This window comes from Pavona decussata, unplaced genomic scaffold (assembly GCF_977016875.1).
Source record: "Pavona decussata unplaced genomic scaffold, jaPavDecu1.1 SCAFFOLD_563, whole genome shotgun sequence".
In the NCBI taxonomy this organism is placed as follows: Eukaryota; Metazoa; Cnidaria; class Anthozoa; order Scleractinia; family Agariciidae; genus Pavona; species Pavona decussata.
Window position 1 is genome coordinate 520,385 of NW_028145845.1, and position 21,266 is coordinate 541,650.

Sequence of the window (21,266 nt, forward strand, 5' to 3'; positions counted from 1 at the left end):
TCTTGTTAAAATGATTTATTTGCGCGCAATGGTTATTCGCTTGTGTTTGTCGAGTAGGTCAGTGCTGAGGATTCTTCAGGTCAACAGATCTCGTCTCCCGATTCTTAAGGCCCGTAAATCCAAACATTTATGTACAGTCTACAGTCGAACCTCTCTAATACGAAAGCCGAAGGGACAAAGCAAAGTGTCCTTATCAGAGAGGTGTCCGTTTTATAGAGGTCACTGCGATGACGTCAATTTTAAGCTTCCATTGACAGTGTTAAAGTGTCTAGTGCCTAAAAACAGGCACGCACATGCATCTGAAATTTATCAACATATAGTATTCAGACACTGTCTTACAGTGAAACAAACTTCAACGCATTGCTGCACCTAAAAAAGTACATTGCACTACAGTTCATTTCTGGGAAACGTCTTTCAATGCCGTTTCAACTGCAGCGAATAGCAATTAGGGTAAACTTCTTTCTACATGTACTGTAGTCATTCAGGCCTTAAAAAAATCTGTAACATTCTTTTGGACAGCTCTCGCGAGTCATTATTTGACATACAGCGACTGGAGAGCCCGTAATAAATAGGTTAAAGTTTATATGTATTTGCTCTCTGGGGCCGAGATTTAGTGTCCGTTTTCTGTAGTTGAGAAGGTCCGTATTATAGAGGTTTTTTTTTTTTTTTTTTTTTTTAAGAAAATATGTCAGAACTTTGTCGGGACATAGAAAACTGTCCGTAATAGAGAGGTGTCCGTATGAGAGGTGTCCGTAAGGAGAGGTTCGACTGTATTATTTATCTTGCTGTATTTTACAAAATAAAAAGTATATATACTTAGCTCGCTGCTTGATTGATTAGAATCGATTAGCGCCAGCCGTTGTTGCGAATCAAAACTAAGACCTACAATCCTGGCCAAAACTTTCGTGACACTTGGCCTTTTTTACTTAAAGATAAAAATTCTTTTTTCCCTGTCCCCTAAACAATGTTGAGAGTCAGGAGTAAGACATGGCTGTTTAAGGGGGGGGGGGGGGGGGGAAGGGGGGAATAAGTTTCTAAGATTCTTTTTGGGACCTTAAACTATCGGTCAGGTTGTGAATTTCACAACAAAACTATTAAAAAAAAACGTCAAGTGTCTAGAAACCAATTGGCCAAGATTGTAGTACACAAAGAAACATCACTAAGCAAAGATTATTCCTTCAGAAAACCTCAACAAATATATCAACTAATACCCGTTTCCTGTCGGCAAGGCTTCAACTAGATCATCTCTCAGGAAATCTGTTATTAAAGATGAATCGCTCTAAGAAGCGGAAGTGCGGCAGATGTCCGGCTGGCCATCCTTAGAAAAAAAAGAACTTTGATAGATGCTTTTTTTCTGTCAGTGACACAAGCGTACTCAGAAATGAGGTTATCCACATTGTGCTGGCATAATTTTGATCAAAGTAGTGATCGCGAGACAAAAAAAAAACCTGATTATGCTGGAATAATAGTGCAAAGTTTCTTCGACTCTTTGTGTTATATAAGAACTTTGCCAAAACCATAGAATTCCCACACAAGACACTGGCCCAGATACCACATTTTAAGACCAGGCCTTGGTTAGAAATTTGTAAAAACATGGCCTTCAGCAGTTCCAGTTCTACGACATTGTCAGCTGCCTTCTCGGTTGAGTCGTCTCAACAATCGAGGGAGGAAAATCCCCCCAAAAAAGTAGTTTTATGGAGCAAAATAGTGACGTATTTTGAGCAAAACAGTGACATTTGTTGGGTATAAAAAATTCGCATAATAGTGTGGAACATTGAGCTTAATATGGACAACCCTACTTGGAAAAAGAAAATCCGAGTTCTCACAACAGGAGTCGAACCTAAGACCTTCCAATTGCTAATTCGGATGCTCTACCACTGAGCTACAGGAGAATCGCCTGGGTCAAGGCCATTAAACTGGTTCATGTGACAACATTCTACATACTGCTAGAATTACAAACTTTGTTTTATTATCCTTGGCGTATGATACGGTGGTAACTCAAACTTCCCTAGTGTGTAAGCCCACACTACCGCAACTCAAAATGAACATACGATTACCACAGACACGTCTATTCATTTCTACACTGTGAGCTGTAAAAAACGGCGAAGTAAACATAAAACGTTCTTTTTGATTTGGGCTTCTCGTGTACGCTTGGAGAGCCTATTTAACTTTGTGACACATTCTCTTGCGTGTAATACTGTTGTCTCTGTTTTTGTTTCGCCGTTAGCCTGATTTTCTTGGTCCTCTATGTAACACGCCTGTAGAAATCAAAGTAATTATAACTCATCAGTGCCACAAATTTGCCTGTTCGGTTTTTGGTCTCAAAATTAATATCGTAACGTATTTGAGATAAGAAGATCGTAGACCTAAAAAATCGACTGAGTTTGCCTGTGTAACAAACCTTCCTGTCAAAGTAAACTTAGCTTGGATGCGATAGAGCGGTTCCACCGTTGTGAATCAAAGCAAGTTAGCAAACGTAAAGTAAACCTATAAAGTAAAATATATTGGTAAGTTATACCAATCGACTTTAAAGATGGAGAAATGGAGGTTTAGGGTATTGCGGTAGGGAATTAACCGGCGTGAATTCGTAAACATGGCTTCGTGGCTATCTCGTCGGTTTTTGACACGAAATTACGGATTTTGAAACATTTTTTCGTGGTATTGCGGTATTGACCATCCCTTCCTTTTTTTCCTCCTCAAACATATTTGTTGGAGTCAGACCGTTACCGAGAAAAATGTCTGAATCACGAATACGGGCACGAGGATACTTGTCAATGAAAAGTTGCTCGCTTGCACTGCGAAAGGCTTTGTTCCAGTCGCCACGTATTGCTTGAGAAGGTCTTTGTCTTCTGCGAAAACTGAACTAGCGAACGATAACTTACCACGAAAAAATGCCCATACACGAGCTGAAACAATGATTTTCAAAATACCGTTTTTGTCAAGTGAAATTTGTTCCGTGCCCAAATTGCTGTGTTGGCGTTACGAAGGAAACCATCTTTTGAAAGAAAATGTTTAATCTCAGCATAAACCACTTCTTCATCGAGAACACTTGAGTAACAACACTTAAGAAATGGCAACTGGCCACTTGCAAGGCAACAGAGAAGGATAAGGGTTGCTTGGGGCGATAGCCAAGAGAAGTTCTAGCTTCTTGACTGCATAGCAAACCTCCCGAGGGCATACATAAGTTGATAGTTGTACCGATTTGCCGTTTACCATTTCTTCATCATTACAACTTCACGCAGAAATTTCCGCTGGAGTTGTAGCCTGAAGGCTCTCTTTATTCCTTTGGACATTCCCCTTCGACAGCCGCGGAGAATGTGGCAGATAAGTTCGGTTTTACTCGGTTGAGAAAAAGCAGAGGATAACTCATTCTGAGAAACTTGTTAGTAAAATTAGTAAAGAATTGTCAAAAAAACCTTGTCAAAACTTGTCAAACTAACTTTCTCGTCTGCAAGCAGCATTCAGGGGGTTTATTTTAGAGAAAATCAAGAGCCCGGAAAATTTATGGGCTTTCTGGCAAATTTTCATTACTTGCCTCGACATGAAAGCCGGAAATTTTGGTTGCCATCTTTTAAACAATAGTTTTGACTATACCAAGAAAACTGCCAGAAAATGGCATTTGTGGTTTCTAAGTGTGGTTTTTCGGTCGAGTTCAGCAGTAGACTGATAGTTTCATACACGTGAAATACGTCCACCCAACCCACCCGCACGCACCTTTCATTTCCTCACGTGGGGAAGATGATTTCCTTAAGTTTGCGCGCTGGCGTATTTCGCTTGCTAATACTGTCGCTCAGAAAGATGGCCAATCACTCGAGGTTTACTTTAGGAGTGAAATGGTTTTAAAATAAGACAGCAGAGGTAAATTAATGAAACTATTATTCATATTTTTAACTTTCTGCGCTCTCTCTTCCTATTAGTGTTGTTTTCCTATTAAACGCTGGCAGGGCGAAGGGTGGCAGATTAATTCATATAAGAGATTAAAATCACATAATCTTGACAAGTTTGTATGTTGCTGAAGTTTTAGAAACTGTTTGCTCGTTGAATATGAGAACGCCATCAGCAATGTTTTGATGACTAAAAAGCTTTGTGCGTGGAGTAATTACATTGAAGGAGGATTCTTAACAACCTTGTGGCTTCTGGTCTTTTGGAAAAAAACGACAAATTATTGGAGAATGCCATCTGGAGTTTTTTTATGACTTGAAAGCTTCGCATTTAAAAATAGATTCTAAAATGTTTCTATGCGCGTAAAATAATTTCATTAAAGAAGGATTCTTAACAACTTAATAACAGTAACACTTTACCGCGTCTAATAGTTTGGAAATATGAGCATTATATGAGACGCCATCTGTAATTTTTTTATGACTAAAAAGCTGCGAATTTAAAAATAGATTTTAAAATGCTTCTACGTGCGTCAATTGAAAATTTTCCATAAAGAAGGATTCTTAATAAGAACTTACAGCACTTTGCCACTTTAAATTTCTGTCGGCTCGCTTAATTGTTTTCGCAGCGAAGATTTATTAGCCTTTAACTTCGATGTCATCTCTTCCATTTTTTTTTTTTACACTTTTAAGGGAGTTTTAAATAACGTCTACTTGGCGAAATTTACAAAAAGCACACAGCTGGTAGCCTTCCGTTTAACGCCTCCTGAATGCACACCTCAACTAGGGATCACGGCGAAAGTCTCAGCGAAAATGGCGCACGAAAAGTAAAATTTCATGATTCTCGCACGGCCTGCGCGATTATTGAAATACATTTTAAGCACATTTAGAATAAAAAATACTAGATAACGTTTAGGAGTTGGATTGTTTATTATATATTTTACTTTCATTTAAATTCTCATTGATGCCATTGTCGAATAGAATAAGTGATTAGCTGCAAAATGAAATATGACCACTTTAACCCGGTAATACATAGCTCCAATTTACGGTAATTTGTCTGGTATACTGAAGGCGTTTAACCACGTAAAATTTCATTTATTACACTCCGTTCCACGAACACAGTTTCTGAGATATTAAAAAAATCCCACTCGCATTATTTTCTTAAACCGCCATGTCTTAAATGTCATGTTCAAATTCTAGTTTCAGTAAATCTGAGCTCTCCCCACAGGAGTCGAACCTATGCTACAAGCTTCCGATTAATGCCGAACTAAGTAATCGGAAGGTTCAACTCCCGTCGAAAAACTCGGAATATCTTGTTCAGAGTATGAATGTGTCACTACCTAAAAAAAAACAAAAAAAAAAAAACAAAAACAACATTTTTCGCCACTTATTCATCAGGCTTTCAACGTAGCAGCACATTTCTTTTACATTATTATTGGCGAGGTTCAATTAAGCATGTATGTATGTACATACAAACACATAGAAACTCACTTTTGATGGTCAACTGGAAACTTTCCTTGGCCTTGAGGGATGGTTATAGCAATAACCAATGGTCGCAAAGGTCTGGCCAATTCTCTTCATGTTTCGAGGACTCTTCTAAGAGCATGCATAGACGAGAACAATTGTCATTGACGGCTATTTTATTTTCAAGCGACAACTTTTAATTCAATCGACAAGTATTAGTGTTCGGAAATGCGTTTCCACACACGAAGAGTTTAGTTGTCGATAATTAGCCTGTATGTCTTGAGGGAGCCTGGAAACTTGGCTTGTATTGCGCATGTGTACATTGTGCAGAAAAATGTCGGCCACGACCTGCGTCGCTGCAAAAAAAAGAAAAGACTCAAGTAATCGATGAATTTTTCACAGGCGGGAGAAAGTGAGTTGTCGATAAAAAACTGCATTAAAAAGGAAAACAACTTTGATATCGACGACTTTATTTTCCATCATTTGTATTCCATAACTTGCTTCACACACGAGATGTTTTGTCATCGATAACTTTTTGTTAACGATTATAGTATTCTTGCAGTTCCTAGCAATGCGGCTTTCTGTAAGTAATCTGGTCTTATTCTCAAGCCTGCACTTATCGAGACATTTTGACATTGTTCTCAAAGCTCTTTCTTGCCGCTTTGGAACATTTCCGATCGATTCATCTCCAGCCAAGTCAAGTTTACACATTTTTAATCCAGTATCAATCACATGGAGCCTGAAGTGAACCTTTATAAAGTGCAATGAAAGTTTTTTAAATGCTAAGATGCTCTACAAAGCAAATCCAGAAGCACTTCGCAATTTCAGATGAAAGCTTCTAAGTAGCTCCTCCTCTAGAAGGCAGTTCTAAGTTTTAAATTTGTCAATATTTACAGTGTACCTATTCAAATGAAAGCGAATTAATATTATTTGGCGAAGAATTTTTTTTTAATACTTCACGAAGTGAAATTTGCAATATTTGTTTAAGTTGTACCTCGACGCAGGCGGAATTACCGGTAAAACCGAGGTGTTCATTTAAAACGGTATTTGTACAGTCCAGAATGTCTATCGCCTCTGATAATGCTTTGGTCACTCGTAATTTACCGCATTATTAGGAAAGACACTCTTACAAAAAGCTGACAAAAAAGACATATGAAAAATTGTGGTTTAACCATCGAGTCCATTTTTTTCCAATTCCATAATCAGTATACAATCTGAAAGTAAACAATTACCACGGTGGTAAAAAAAAAAATCTGCCTATTTCGTGATTTGAATGCAAAATACAAAATAGAGTCACAGTACGTTGGTTCTATTTTTGTAAGTCTTTAGCCTTGACAAACAAGCCAGAATTAATTCAAAGTTAACTATTTTAACTTTATAACGAAGTTAACCTTGATAATTTTGTGCTTTTCAAAGGCTTCATCTCCTAAAGGGATATGAAAGTTTCTAAAAGATGCCATCGCAAATTCAACACTCCGCAGTTAAAAATTGAACAATTGTAACAAAGCCTTCACTTAACGAACGTAGCACTTAACAACTAAAAGCTAATAAACTTGTGGCCCTCAAAAATGACAGCACTTTCCTATACAAGGCTGTTTCAAGTCATGCATCGATTGATGATTTAGATCGAATGTGGCCATTCAAATGAAGCTAATGATCATTACTTTTCTTTGATATGAGTTACTTTCGCAGTATTTGACGAAGTGAAATTTACTCGGAATGATGTATTATTCAAAGTGACACAGGCACAGGAGTCGAACCTAAGACCTTCCGATTACTAGTTCGGATGCTCTCCCACTGATGAACTATAGGAGACTCGTGCGAGCTTATGCCATTAAACTAGGTTCATGGGACTAACATTCTGTATACTATATAATATTTATTTAACTTAAACTGCGATGGAAGCGGAATTTTAAATTGTTTTATGCAATATTCGGTGGTTGTTCTACTGAAGACACGACAAAAAGTACAAAAGGTTAGAATTTAACTGTACAACTATGGAATCGATGCAAATTAATTGACAGTAAACGTTTACAATGTCTCCGGTAGAAAAGAAGCTCGCTTGTTTTGTGATTGGAATACCAAATAAAGCTGGTTCCATGTTGATATTTTTTTCCGATGACAAACCAGAATTAATTGAACATTTTAAAACGTTAACTGTGCAACATTCACGTGCTCTTCAAAGGACTTCAAATACAGAATAAAAAAACCCAATCGTCATGGAACTGATGAAGGTAGCTGTCGAAGACTTCTTCGCCCGTTTACTGACATAACATGGCATTATCATCGATTACTTTGTCTTTCAGTCGGCCAAGCAGTAAGTGATATTCTATGTAAGAGCTGCCATCCGTGGGCAATATAAACAATGCACTGTGACGCTTTTTGAATATTAAGGACATGTTAATATTTCTGAAAACCAAGAGCGCCCAGTGGTTTGCTCCGGTGTAAAAGTTTTTCCGTGGCGACAAACCAAGCCCCGCCTGATTTGTTGAATGTCACTACAAACTTTCGAAAAGCGTGAACGTGAACTCCTTTTGATTTCGGAAGTTCGTGTCAAAAAAGGACGTTCAGAATGCAAAATGAGGCCCATTGGAAACGTCTGAAAGATTTCGCTTAAAGAACAGATATTGATGCTATTTAATTTGACCACACGGCTTAACATAAATAATTAAATTGTTCTTCACGCAAAACTAGCTATCACATGGCATTGATGCACTCTTGTTCTCGAGTAACTGAAAGCTCGAAGAAGAACGAAATCTTGTTAAATATGTTGACTACTCATATAAAATATGGAATAAGGCATTGCAAATGATGCAGCCGTTTTAGCCTCCCGACAGGTGAAGGGTTTAAGAGGTCATAACCACCGATCATAGCAGAGAAAAATAAAGTTAGCAATGTACTACTTGAAAGTACAAGCTGGTACTAGCACACGAGAAAGCTTTCCTTGATTAATTTGCGCCGGTATAAACTTAAGTTGAATGTCTCGCGTTTTCTGTTCAAAAGTATGTTTGTTGAATGATTGTCAAAACACCATTTGAAGAAATAAAACAGGTGCAGGAGATACTTGGTTGAAACTGAAGTGTTTAACCGAACAGGATTTCCAACACAAGTTTTTTATTTATACGAAGAGTTTTATTTTTCCCGTGTGTGAAATTAACAATCTAACAATGTTTGTCAAGGTTTTCCTTGACAATTATTCTTGCCTAAAAGCCGAAAAACAGTCGTTGAATAAGGAAGTCTGTAAAAAAAAACTGTACATAGACAAACTTACTCCTGTGAATAAAAGCGATCTCCTTGACTGGTCTTATTTTCTGACGTGAGAACTTGCTCTCGTGCTGAGCAGCTTTGGAAGTTTTTGTTGAAGTAGAAGCTTTTAATTAAAAAAAAAGCTTATATTGTTGTGTTCGTTGTCTCGATTTGGCCATGCGAACAGTATACTTTAAAAAACTTTAATTTCTATTGACATTCGGAGTTGAAGGATCAAGTACGTAGTCGAGTTATTCTTGCCAAGTAAGGTAAACTGTCTCCTCATCTGCGTCATAAAGAGTTATTTGTGCCACAAATATTCTTAATAAACAAAAATAGGAAATCGCCTTTTTTGCTTGCTTGGCGTTGAGCAAAGGACAACTCATGACGCCTTCATTGTTATTATCAGAAATTACGAGTTGACCAGCTTTGTGCGCGGGTTTAAATTATGACATTTTCGTTTTCAATAAATTGAATTTTTAAAGCACGTATGAATTTTAAACAAAGCGTGAAGTGTCCTTGCGTCAGCCTCGTTTACGGATCTACTGACCATTATCATAACAAAACTCTAATCCATTTTGTGAAAAAAAAAAAAAAACGCGTTGGCAGCCTCTGTGATAAATTGGACCAATTGGCATTGGAAAACGATAACGTAGGACGACTTATGAAAAATACATGAAGCTGATGGCTTACAAATATTGAGAAAGTTGATGGGATCACGAATGATCAACATGAAACCGTGAACACAGGCATGAAGACGGATCACCTGCAAAAAGACTTCAAACTTTGGGTCATGAAATTCTTTTTGCTTTGTTCTTTGTCAAGTCTGAGCATTCTCACAGGTAAGTTAATGCCAATGGTCATGGCTATGGCAATTTTAGTGGCAATTTATAAATTCTACCATTTAGCTACCTCAATTCAATAAAATTATTCGTCTCGTGTGGTTTACGAGCAGCTTTTTCACTATCAGAAGTAAGCACAACAATATTATTGGTATAATTTTAATTTTGCGGGTCGTCAGCGTACGTTAAATCACACGTGTGAAGCTAAACTACCGTTTCTCAACGAATACTCGGTCAGCATTTCTGACCGTTCAACACCTACATGTTCTCTTAGTTTACGCTTCTCAGGGTAATTTACAAATTACTAATTTTACTCAAAAACTGAGTTTTCATAATTCATATTTCCCCTTTTTTCTTGTTTAAATCCAAGTAATTTGAGCACATGGCTGCAGTTCGTTTGTTGTGTCTACACTGTCAAGTCGTTTTTAAGACAAAAGCTTGAAACCGCGAGGTCTTTGTTGTTATTGTAATTGCCTTTTATTTAAACCCTTTTGCATCCTTTTCAGTATTCAACAGGAGTTATAATATAACATGTGAGTCTGTGACCATATAGCTACAATGCCATTATACGACGACAGCTGCCTGTGCTCTGGCCAGCTCACCTACATTCAAACAAATGATTATGATAATTTATCCACAATAACTTCCGCGTAAATATCCTTTTTACAGCTCCATTTATAGCGGAATTGAAAGGTATTAACAAAATCCTTCAGACAATTTACATCTTTTTCTTCTTTCGTTCTTCACAGGTTTCACATTTGCCGGAAGCCTGAGGTGTGCAATTAGAGTTGCACCTTGCTCACAGTCAGGTGTCTGTCTATACACCAATCAGATGACAGTTAACCCAGACTCCAACATAACTCTCAACTGCTCGATCAGAAATGGAGGGACAACACTGGGAAAGACATGGAAACAAGTGAATGAAACGCTAACCTCAAACGCCGGCCTGGTCTTACAGCAAGGGAATTCAACAACTCGTTTATACTTCGCACGTAACTATCTCCTCTCTTATTTGCCAATATAAATGTAACCATGAAAGACGTGAGATTCTTTTAAGCAGTCCATATATTAATTATGCGTCTTACCGCTTTGATACCAAAGAGTTATCATGAATAAAGTTATATATAATTAATAACAGAGGTAGTGAGAAAGGCTTCTCAAAGCTACTTGTTACCAAAACGTTTCAATAAAATTTCCAAAATGTTCCAAAACCCAAAGAATGCATAGCTGCATGCTTAACTCGTCGACTTTTGGGTCAATTTATAATATCACGATGAGGCTTACCCAGGGCTAGTTTGAAACTTTGATGCAAGTCTAAATAGGAATAAATGCAGAGCTTTTCAAAAGAGGCTTGCCTCCAATTTTGACTTAGACATTTCATTGCTTTAGCTTTGAAAGAAATAAAGGTCTGGACCAGCAAGATGAAATGTTGATCGTGTATTAAGGTCAAGCGGCTTTTGAACAACCGAGCTCCTGTCAATTAATTTGCCCTTAGGAAACTGACGGCGTTTACTAATATTTAAAATTAGAATGATCTGACCAGATGCGATACGATGGGTGCCTGTAGAAAACCCGGGCAGGTCTAAGGACTAGGCGATGGGATAGACTTATCATCTTCAAAAACCGGGTTAAGGTACGTCCCGGCAGTACATGTTTTGGGCCTACAGAGCTGTGAAGATGATTAAGTTAAACTCATATGTGGCACTGAGTTGAACTGCGTAACCGGGGATAAAAACAGGGCGCTTACCATTTACATGGAAAACCCGGAATTTCCAGTTGGAAAATCAAACGGTACACATCATTTCATTTGGAATACTTCTGGAATTTTAGGCTTCTGGTCAAAGTGATGCATTTTTATTACTCCTTTTGGGATTTATAGCTGAAGTTCATACATTATGCATGTTATCCATGTTCTGTTATTAGACAAGGTAAATCATTTCGTACTGATTTATGCCGAAAATGTCTATTCGGGTGGTTTTGTTAAATGTTAAGCACCACCAGTTTCTATTGCCTGAAGCAACTATGAGTAATTTATCTGCACTGGATGGGATGGCAGTTCACCCACGGGGTCGCCTCCAGTAGTATCGTGCTGGTACCCTTCCTGGGTGAAGACAGACAATGTGAGGAAGGTTCTTTTTCTAAACAATATGACAGCAGAGGCTTAGACTCGAGCACAGACCTTAAGATATGACGTCAAACGCTCTATTACACTACCCCCTAGTACAAGCCGGGAATTCTTAAACGTTAACAGCAATGATTAGCCAAGACCTGCGCAGGTTAGAGCATGGTCCATTGGTTCTTGGAGTGATTTATTCCACAGTAAAGTTTATGAACTGATCGAGATTTCCTTACTGCTCAATTTTTATGCACTTTAATGTTTCCTTCCTTACGTGCAAACTACAGGTTTTTTTTTCAGAAACCCCTCGGATAATAGAGAAAGATCAAACGAGTATTTTGCGATGTATTTTCAAGGGAAAAAAATTAGTAAGACTAAGATGCATGCGTCCATAATAATAACTTAAAGTCTGCTTCTTTTCCTAGGAGAGCTACAGTTAATGTATAGCACGACCTCGCCAAGGCACATTCACAGGAGCGAAGCAAGAGATTTAAAATGCGTCTTCAGGGGCTGGCCTCTTCCTCGTGTAATTTGGTACAAGGACCGCAGACCAATCATAAATGGATCTGAGGGTTTTTACCACTCAGAGAAGAAGAAGCTTTTGAAGCTTGATCTGGTTTCTTTACAAAGCACTCTTAATATTCCATCGGGCCGTGAAGAATTCGAAGGATCATATACCTGCATTGCAGAGAATAACATTCCCGGCTGGTCGAGTAGGCAGTCCTCCAACATTCGGGTGACATATAGATGTAAGTAATTTGGTTTGTTTCTTGCGATCAGACAGGCAGACAGATAGCCTGCGTGCAGACGTCTCGTATTTGTTCCTACGTCGACGTATTAAGAAATACAAGACGTCTGCACGCAGGCTAGGAGACAGACAGACAGACAGACAGACACTATAGACAGACAGCCTTTATTTAAGCACGATAATAAGTTAAAGCTCTGCAGACTGTGGGTCGTGCGTTAAAATTTAAAAAAAAACTAAAACTAATCACAAATCAGTTCAAATCATTCAAAAAACATATTGAAACATATCTTACATCATATTTTAAAAACGCTCTTACATATATATGTAGTCTTTACATCTAAAATTGGGCGTAGAGGCTAAAGTCTCCAGAAAAGTAATTCGTCTGATGAGAAATAACGTCATCTGTGAGCCTCTGGAATTTAAGGGTGGCTGTTATATTTTTATAATTTACTTGTAGAGTAAATTGTTATTTTTGGGAAGCGCTTAATTTTGCTGGATATCTAAGTTTAAAAAGTCAGTAGCTCATCTCTACCAAACACGTGTGTAAACGCCTCCTGGCCAATGAATTTTTAGAGCCTTTGGTGCTATGCAAACCAGTGTTAGCCTGTATTGAAAAGTTCCATGGCGCAATTTATACCAGTTGTCAATTGAGCGTCGTAACGGAACAAAACCAAAGTAATTATACTCAGACCAATTACAGCGGACGTAAACAGTGTATTGAACCAATCAGAATTCGGAGCAACTACATGTAACCGTCACGAAAAGCGCAGGAAAACGCAAGCGAGCAAGTCTATCGATCTGTCTGCCATTAATTTGCCTCCATCAAAAATGATGATTCTTGCAAATCAGTCAGTGGTAATGAGCCAATAAACAATAAATAAATAGATAAAAACAGATAAGTAAAAACCATCAATTTAAAGGTAGTTTACAAATGCCGTGAGGGAAGGGGCATTAACCGCTTCAGATGATAAGACATTCCACTCTCTTATTGTTCTAGGAAAATATGAAAATTTGTAGTCACGATAGGTTTTGGTTTTGTTTCTTATTGGTTGAGAAAGGGGCGCATATTTTGCTAACCAATTGCAAAGCATTGTAAAGCAAAACCAAAGCAAACGAGAAATTACTGTCGACACTGGTCAAATCCGCTCATAACTTTTTGCAATATCAGTGCGCGCGCACGTATAGAATATTTCTTCGGAGAAATAATTGATAGTTTCCTTCTAAAAGAGCATCGTGACTCCCCATTTTTGTTTCACATGTTGTACGAAAATACAAATATCAATAACAAATACAAATTTAAAGAAATTGAAATCGTTGTAATGTGAAATATTCTTATGGAATCACTATCACAGTTTACAGTCCGCATGAGCTAATAGTGAGCTTACGCAACCGGACGGCTGACGGAAGGGGACGGTAAATTATCATTGTGCGACCAACATGATTTCTTAGTACCTTCATATTTTTAGGCGATTTGCGACTAAAACTGGTGTTCTCTCGTCTGTTACAACGCGAAGACCACAAGCGTAGGAATGTTACAATCTAAAGTCGTAAATACGTGGACGTCACGTTGGTCACACAAGGACAATGTGCCGTCCCATCACATCAGCTGTCACTTTGCGTAAACTCCCTTATCACGCCGGAAGCGGACAGATGCTCAGATTGCTCTACTATTCGTTGGTTTCATTTATTAGTGTCTTTAAGACATTATATGGTATTGTTCTACTGTATCGTTGTGATTTTATAAGTGTAACACTGATTTTCACTGGTAGAGGTACCTTTCTATTTTGACAGTAATGGATGTCTCTCTTCTAGGTTTACATCCTTTTATGACTGCTCGTAGTAGCTCGAAATCCTGCAGTGTGAAATACGTTTAGTTACCCCATGTTTTAATTTTATTTTCTTGATGTTCTAGATGTATTGAGTAATATAACCGCCACTTTAAAATTAGCTAACTTAACCTTTCAAAAAGTCTATCATGATCGAAGTATAGTGAACTTCTCCGTTTTCAACTGTTTTGTAGCTTACACAGCTTTATCATACGCTTTTCTATTACTGAATTGCAACTTCTTTCAGCAATATTTCAAATGTTTTTTACCCACAGGCCCAAAGAATTACTTTCCAGCTACTGAGTCTTCAGTGATTCACACGACAACCTTTACCAACAGCACCCTTACCTGCTTGGTTGACGGACAATTAGATTATAATTATGACTGCTATCTTGAATGGCATTTCAATAACAAGTCGGCACCATTGAAATCCAGTGAGAAGTATACAGTGGACTTAAAGGAAACAAGCACCAAATGCAAAGAAGCTTTCATCCTGACCATTATGAACGTCACAGATAATGACAAGGGGACGTACAGTTGTCAAATTTTCTGTGAATGGGACGAATGGGAAAACACTTCAGCGTCCATTGAGTTAAAGGTGTATGAACCAGAAATTGGTAAGAAAGTACTTTTCAGATCCATTTTAGACAATAGATAATTAGTTGATTGTTCATTTGGTTGGTCGGTTTGTTGGTTGGTTGGTGGTTGGTTAGTTGGTTGGTTGATTGGTTAGTTGGTTGGTCGGTTGGTTGGTTGGATGGTTAGTTGGTTAATTGATTAATTTGTTGGCTGGTAGGTTGTTTCGTTGGTTGATTGTTTGGTCGTTCAGTCGATTGGTTGCTTGCTTGGTCGGGTAGTTTCTTTGTTGGTTGGTTAGTTGTTTGGTTGGTCGGTCAGTCGTTTAGTTGGTCTGTTGGTGTTGGTTGGTTGGTTGGTTGGTTGGTGTTGGTTGATTGGTTGGTTGGTTGATTGGTTGGTTGGTTGGTTGATTGGTTGGTCGTTTGGTGTTGGTTGGTTGGGTCGGTCGGTCGGTCAATTGGATGGTAGGTCGTTCTTTCCGTTGGTTGACCAAATATATTAGTTGACAGGCAGAAATACAGAATGGCTCACCAAGTGACTGTCATCAAAAGTGTTACTCAATCAGAATTACACGAAAAATAAGCCACTTGCTTGAAGGATTGCCTGAAGGGGGAGATATAAGTTCAAAACTGTCTCACATGAAGTACAAAGCCGTTCAAGCTAATTCAATAGTAATATTCATATGAGCTTCCAATTCGAATTATTTTCTAACGTAAAAATTTTGCTTTTAAGCAACAGAGTTTCCACCTACATCCCGGACAAGTCATTCAGCAAACTCGGGTCAGTGCTTTAACCCTCTTGTGCTTTGTTAATCCATACCTGTTTTCAGACCTGGATTCTTAAATGTATATTCTTTTTCGGACCTGGGGGAATTGCGTTTGCATATCTAAAGTGGAATGTAGAATGTTAAGTTTTGAAATCATATTATCGCCGATTTCATTTGAAGGTTAAGAGATAAATTTGCCCATATATGTTATTGTGCTTACTCTAACACCTATAACAACATGAGGCCAAAACAGCTCAAAACACACACCATTTTGGGGACACGCATCTATATAGCTTATTTAAGGGAGTGCCACTGCACCCACCAGGTTTTTAGTCGCTAAGGGACGGACACCAGTTACTTCCACAAACAAACTCTTGCAGTAATGAAACCATAACCAAAGTAGTTTAACTTAGCCAATAATAGTAGCAAAGCTGAGTGGAGCCCGCTCCGATCTGCAATCATTCGAATAATCCGTGGGAATGCGAATTTTAAAATCATGACAATAATTACAGAGCAATTTACAAGACGCGAGGCCCTCTTACCAATTTCAAAATCACATCCGTAACAAATGAACACAACTACAAAATGTGTCAATCAAACGTCAAATAGGAGCGAATGATTGGTGCAGGTTGAATTCGGTAACTCCGCACTTGAAACTTGCGACAATTTGCAGTTTCAACGTTTCAGGACCTGGGCCTAATTTCAATAGCTTGCCGACATGCGTTCAATTTGATCTAGCGCTAGTGAGACTTGCACGAAAGTCGATGTAGGTATTGGAACGCAGCTAGATGCAAATTGTCTTACTTTGGCGCATGTTGGGTGCACGTGTAAGACTGTTTGCTAATTGTCTCCGTCTAAACTGCGTCTTCTTCCGAGTCCGTTTGACCATCCAATGCAAATTTTAAAAAAAAGGTGCGATAAGATGCAATTAGGGCTAAAATTACAATCGAGGGAGGCGGGATTTACTAGCCTATCGGAGTGAAATACAGAAAATATTACGGCAGAAACTGACTAGCATCATGCCAAACAGGGTTCGGGATGAGATTGGAACTGATACGGATGGCGGAATGGGACAAACGAAGCTACAATTCACTCACTTTCGTGCTCCACGATTTCATTAATTTTCCACAGGAGGCAGCGGAAGGCAGTGGATCTTGCCCATTATTATTTTGTCAGCCGGGGGTGCCTTCGTTCTGACCACATTAGTCATTCTTCGCTACATCAAGAAAAAGTGGACCTCGAAGAACATTAAAAGTAAGTTACACTGAAACATTTAACTCAAATATCAAAGCGTAAAGAGGAAAAAAACCGATAGTAATTTCACTAATTTGTGACACGAATTTGTCGACTCTTCCCAGCGGGTCAACTGCTAAAAGAGCAGCATGCAGAGTTCTGGAAAAAAAGCATTAAGCAGCGGAAAGTTACCTGGGCCACGGTTTAACCTCTTAATTAATCACTTAGTTGCTTGAGAGTTGGTGAGAAAAGGGCATGGGCTTTGGCACAAAACATTTGAGTATAAATAAAGGTGTCCTATCTTACCTTAGTTCATTAGTTACCATGTGATTAACGATTAATTAATAATTTAGAATTTGGTGATTTGTTTCTCAAAACAGGTTTTCCAGAAGAGGAAGTTGCAAACGACAAACTGTTTATCAGTTATAGCTCAAAGGACTTTGCATGGGTCAGTGAAAATCTGATCTCTCTCCTCGACAAACACGCGATACCATACAGTATTCACAGCCGGGACTTTGAGCTGGGAAAGCCAATCGTCCAAAACATGGCTGACAGCGTGTACGGCAGCCGTCAAGTGCTTATTGTTTTGTCTGACAACTACCTGGCGAGCAACTTCTGTCGGGAAGAGCTGCATATGGCCATCCAGAGAGGATTGGACACGGGAGATTCGTCGCTGATTCTTGTGATGATCGACAAGTTCAAGAAAAGAAGATTGCCTGTCACTTTGAGAAAGCAAATTTTGCTGGATTTTGAGAAGCACAAACAGAAGCAAAACTGGGAGGAGAAATTGCTGCACGCTGTATCTGGAGACAAGGTTGTTAGCGTGTAGAGTTTTGAACGGTGAAACGGCTCCAGGCCAGGGGATTCAAGAGAGTACAAATTCCCACAACCCCTCCCCCTAACCCTTTTCTAGGTGCCCCAACACCGACTGCTTAAGTATTTTATGGGAAAAACAAATTACAGGTGAAATTTATTTTATAATGAACGAGAAACGTTTACGGAAATAATTTTACATCAGATTTTGTTCATTCAGTCTTAACATGAAAATGCTGTATTATGTGCCACCTTTACCTTCTCTTGGAAAAAGAATGAAAACGTTCTGGAGCTGGAATAGATAAAATACATAATTATATTGATCTGCGGATGAAAGAATGAATAAGTGAATGGCCATCGCAGTAATGTGCGTAAGAGGGGTTGCGAAAAGAAAGCTTGAAAAAATTCAGGCTTGAAAGAAATTTGAAATTGTTGAACGTAATTTGATTTCAAATCCCGTTCAAGGCTAATGTTTTTTAGGCTTTCTTTCCGCAAGGACCCAAGTTGCGTACATATAATATAACTGAAATCGTCTCTCACTTATTCATTATTTCACCCGCAAATATATGTAGTTCCATCGCTTCACGTCGACGGGTATGACACAAATTCACAAAATGACCGAATCCCAGTTGGCTTGATAGCTCAGTTGTTAGAGCACTGCACTGGCATCGCAGAGGTCATGGGTTCGAATCCCGTTCAAGCCTGAACTTTTTTCAGGCTTTCTTTTCGCAGCTACATAAGTTATTTATTAGCCATTTTTAACCCACACGTCGAGTCGTTTCAAGCTTTATTTACTGAGTAAGTTAGCAATTAGTGGTTAGTTAGTTATTTAGCTTCTTACTAGTTAGTCTCTTCTCCCAATCCTTACATCAAGCGTAAGGTTTCCCGATTTTTCGTACTGCAGACTTCTTTAGTAAAATCTAGCTTTTGAGTAATATTTGTCAGAGGTTTTTCAGCCATAGGAGCAGTTGACATCACTTATGTTTATCATCAGTTGCAATATTACTCATCATCATCATCATCATCATCATCATCATCATCATCATCATCATCATTATTAGTAGCAGTATTATTATAACTACTTCGTATAGCTTTGTTAGTTGGTTAGTTAGTTAATTAGTTAGTTAGCTAGTTACTAGTTAGTTAGTAGTAGCAGCAGCAGCAGCAGCAGCAGCAGCAGCAGTAGTAGTAGTAGTAGCAGTAGTAGTAGTAGTAGTAGTAGTAGTAGTAGTAGTAGTAGTAGTAGTAGTAGTAGTAGTAGTAGTAGTAGTAGTAGTAGAAGTAGTACTAGTAGTAGTAGTAGTAAGCCTTTATTTCAACACGATGAGTCTTAAAGCTAAAAGCTTGTGGGGCCGTGTGTAATAATAACAATGTAATAATAAGTAAAAAAAGTTAAAAAAACTGCTGACCTTAAAAGAACCTGATATATATTTACAATAATTACATGTCAAAAGGCGTTCAAATATAAATAAAATTGTAATCGCGATGCCGCACAGTTGAGGCGGACACTACGTTGAATTCAAAAAGTTAATTAGTTAGCTAGTTAGTTAGTTAGTTAGTTAGTTAGTTAGTTAGCTAGCTAGCTAGCTAGCTAGCTAGCTAGTTAGTTAGTTAGTTAGTTAGTTAGTTAGTTAGTTAGTTAATTAGTTAGTTAGTTAGTTAGTTAGTTAGTTAGTTAGTTAGTTAGTTAGTTAGTTAGTTAGTTAGTTAGTTAGTTAGTTAGTTAGCTAGGTAGACATATGGTTACATCAGAATAGAAATTGTACGAAAACATGCATTAAAATGGTGGCGAGTAAAACCACAGGAAATCACAGGGATTGTGAGTTTGTTAGCCGTCTTACTGTTTAAAAGTATACATACGTAAAGCGACGCATAAAAAGAGAAAATTAAAAACTCTTAACTTTTTTTAAAAAATAAATACCAGAATTAAGACCATGTATGTCAGCGTTCAAAGGATTATAAAACCTAAGGCCTTGATAGCTTGATATTACGTATTTGTAACAAGCACATTATGCCATTATTGGTGCAATTAAATAAAGATGTATCATTTGTGTTTCAAAAGTATACATTTGTATGTACATAATGTTTGTATTTCAGGAAATAAAGTCGTTTACAAAAATAGGCAGGCATTGGATACATGTCAGGTTTCATGTCCCTGATCCTTAATATATAGTAGGCAAGCCTAAAAGCGGAGCTCCTCATTTATTATTTTTCAAATAACAAAATATTATAATTTTTCAGTAATGACATATAACTCCGTTGGCGTATGGCCCGTCTCGGCCCGGTGAACCGATGTCAGTAATAGAAAATAGTATGGAGAGGTGACGTGACACAGTTCAGAAAAAGTTCTTCGGACCCGGTAGAGCAACTTCGCGGGCCTAATATTTTCTTCAATTGATTTTGTAGAAAAGAAATTCACGAAAAACAAAATATTACCGATATATAAAAGATTAAGAGGTTCGTTTCTTGTTGTCTTCAGCTCCTTAAATTATTTTTTAAGGGTGTCGTTGTACGCGCGGGGTGAAAATATCTGATTTACAAATTGCGTAAGATAGCAACATGTTCAGTCTCAAGTCTTACATGTCACAGTGCATGGATTACATGGATGGGGTGAACGTGCTCATGGCGGCGTCATAGCCCAAACCACTTCGCCCCTAGAGTCCACTCCCTTGTACGCATAGATAAGTAACCAATCCATATTTGATTTCGTACCCATTGACCTGAAAGCTAGCCAAATGTCTTCTGTTCCGCTGGAATTCAATAACTAAGGGTATTGAAAATTTACGGTGATACATCAAACTTACTCAACAAGATAGCATTTATGAATCTCATGTTCTCACTTTCTTCATTAGGCTAGTTATATATCAAGTTTATATTCTCCAACGTACTAAAAAAAGGCAGATTAGTCCGTTTGCAAATTATTGTCTCATGACCCTTCGGTCCGGCTGACACAGTGCTGTACGAGATAGTATGGAAAGGGGACGTGAGATAGTAAAGAAAAAAGCTGTGTATAACCGATTGATCAACTTCGCACTTAGCTTAATATAACTTAAAAAGTAAACTTACCAGCACCCATCAGGAATCGAACACACGAACATTTTCTTCCTGAAAGTGGTAGTAATATTAAAGCGCTGCAACTTATCTACCTGGGAAGTAGTAATGGCTCATGAATATTGGCTTTGATGAAGCTGAGAGATTCTTCAATTCAACATTTTGAGCCAAAATTTATTTCAGTTGCACAACAACGGTGCAAGTTTTGCATTGCCGCAAGGATTATTAGCCTCCCACGCAGTCGTTTTTAGGGGACTCGTATTACCTCCTTTATGGGGAGGAGGTAATACGAGTCCCCTAAAAACGACTGCGTGGGAGGGTACAGAGATTATCGGCTCTCGTAATGATGTTGTTTGCAAACACATCAAAACGCATGTTCAGAGATTTTGACTTTGTTGCATTGCTGTACATAGTCTACAAAAATATTGTTTACCGCAAATGATGATTGGCTAAGTGAATTAGTTAAGCACTGACAAAACATTCTTGACACTAATTGACCCATTCCCATTTCTACATTTTTTTCCCAATTCCCAACTTTAGGTTACTCAAATCCCACTTTCCCGAGGCGAAAGCAGGCCAATATACCAGTTCCCATTTTACCCCTTCAGAACCCTCTTTGTTCAATAGGCTAACAATATATCTAACATAATATTCACCAAGTAAGCATGAAAGGGTAAGATTAATATATCTTATTCGATGGTTTT

The 21,266-nt window shown here is 38.2% G+C and overlaps 1 protein-coding gene across 4 annotated transcripts in view; it reads left to right on the forward strand.

Moving 5' to 3' along the window:
* The window catches only part of LOC146449875 (uncharacterized), a 114,399-nt gene extending 94,767 nt beyond the window's left edge, over positions 1-19,632 (forward strand). For 2 of the 4 annotated variants that reach the window (XM_085101003.1, XM_085101001.1), the window contains exons 3-7: positions 11,972-12,295; positions 14,396-14,737; positions 15,432-15,479; positions 16,597-16,719; positions 17,079-19,632. In XM_085101003.1, coding sequence (XP_084957129.1) covers positions 11,972-12,295; positions 14,396-14,737; positions 15,432-15,479; positions 16,597-16,719; positions 17,079-17,527 — 1,286 coding nt within the window. In that variant the 3' untranslated portion in view covers positions 17,528-19,632. Of the gene's footprint in view, positions 1-9,224; positions 9,431-10,179; positions 10,423-11,971; positions 12,296-14,395; positions 14,738-15,431; positions 15,480-16,596; positions 16,720-17,078 lie in introns of those variants that run through there. The other 2 variants (XM_085101002.1, XR_014860483.1) reach the window with 2 other exon arrangements.
* The last annotated feature ends 1,634 nt before the right edge of the window (positions 19,633-21,266 follow it).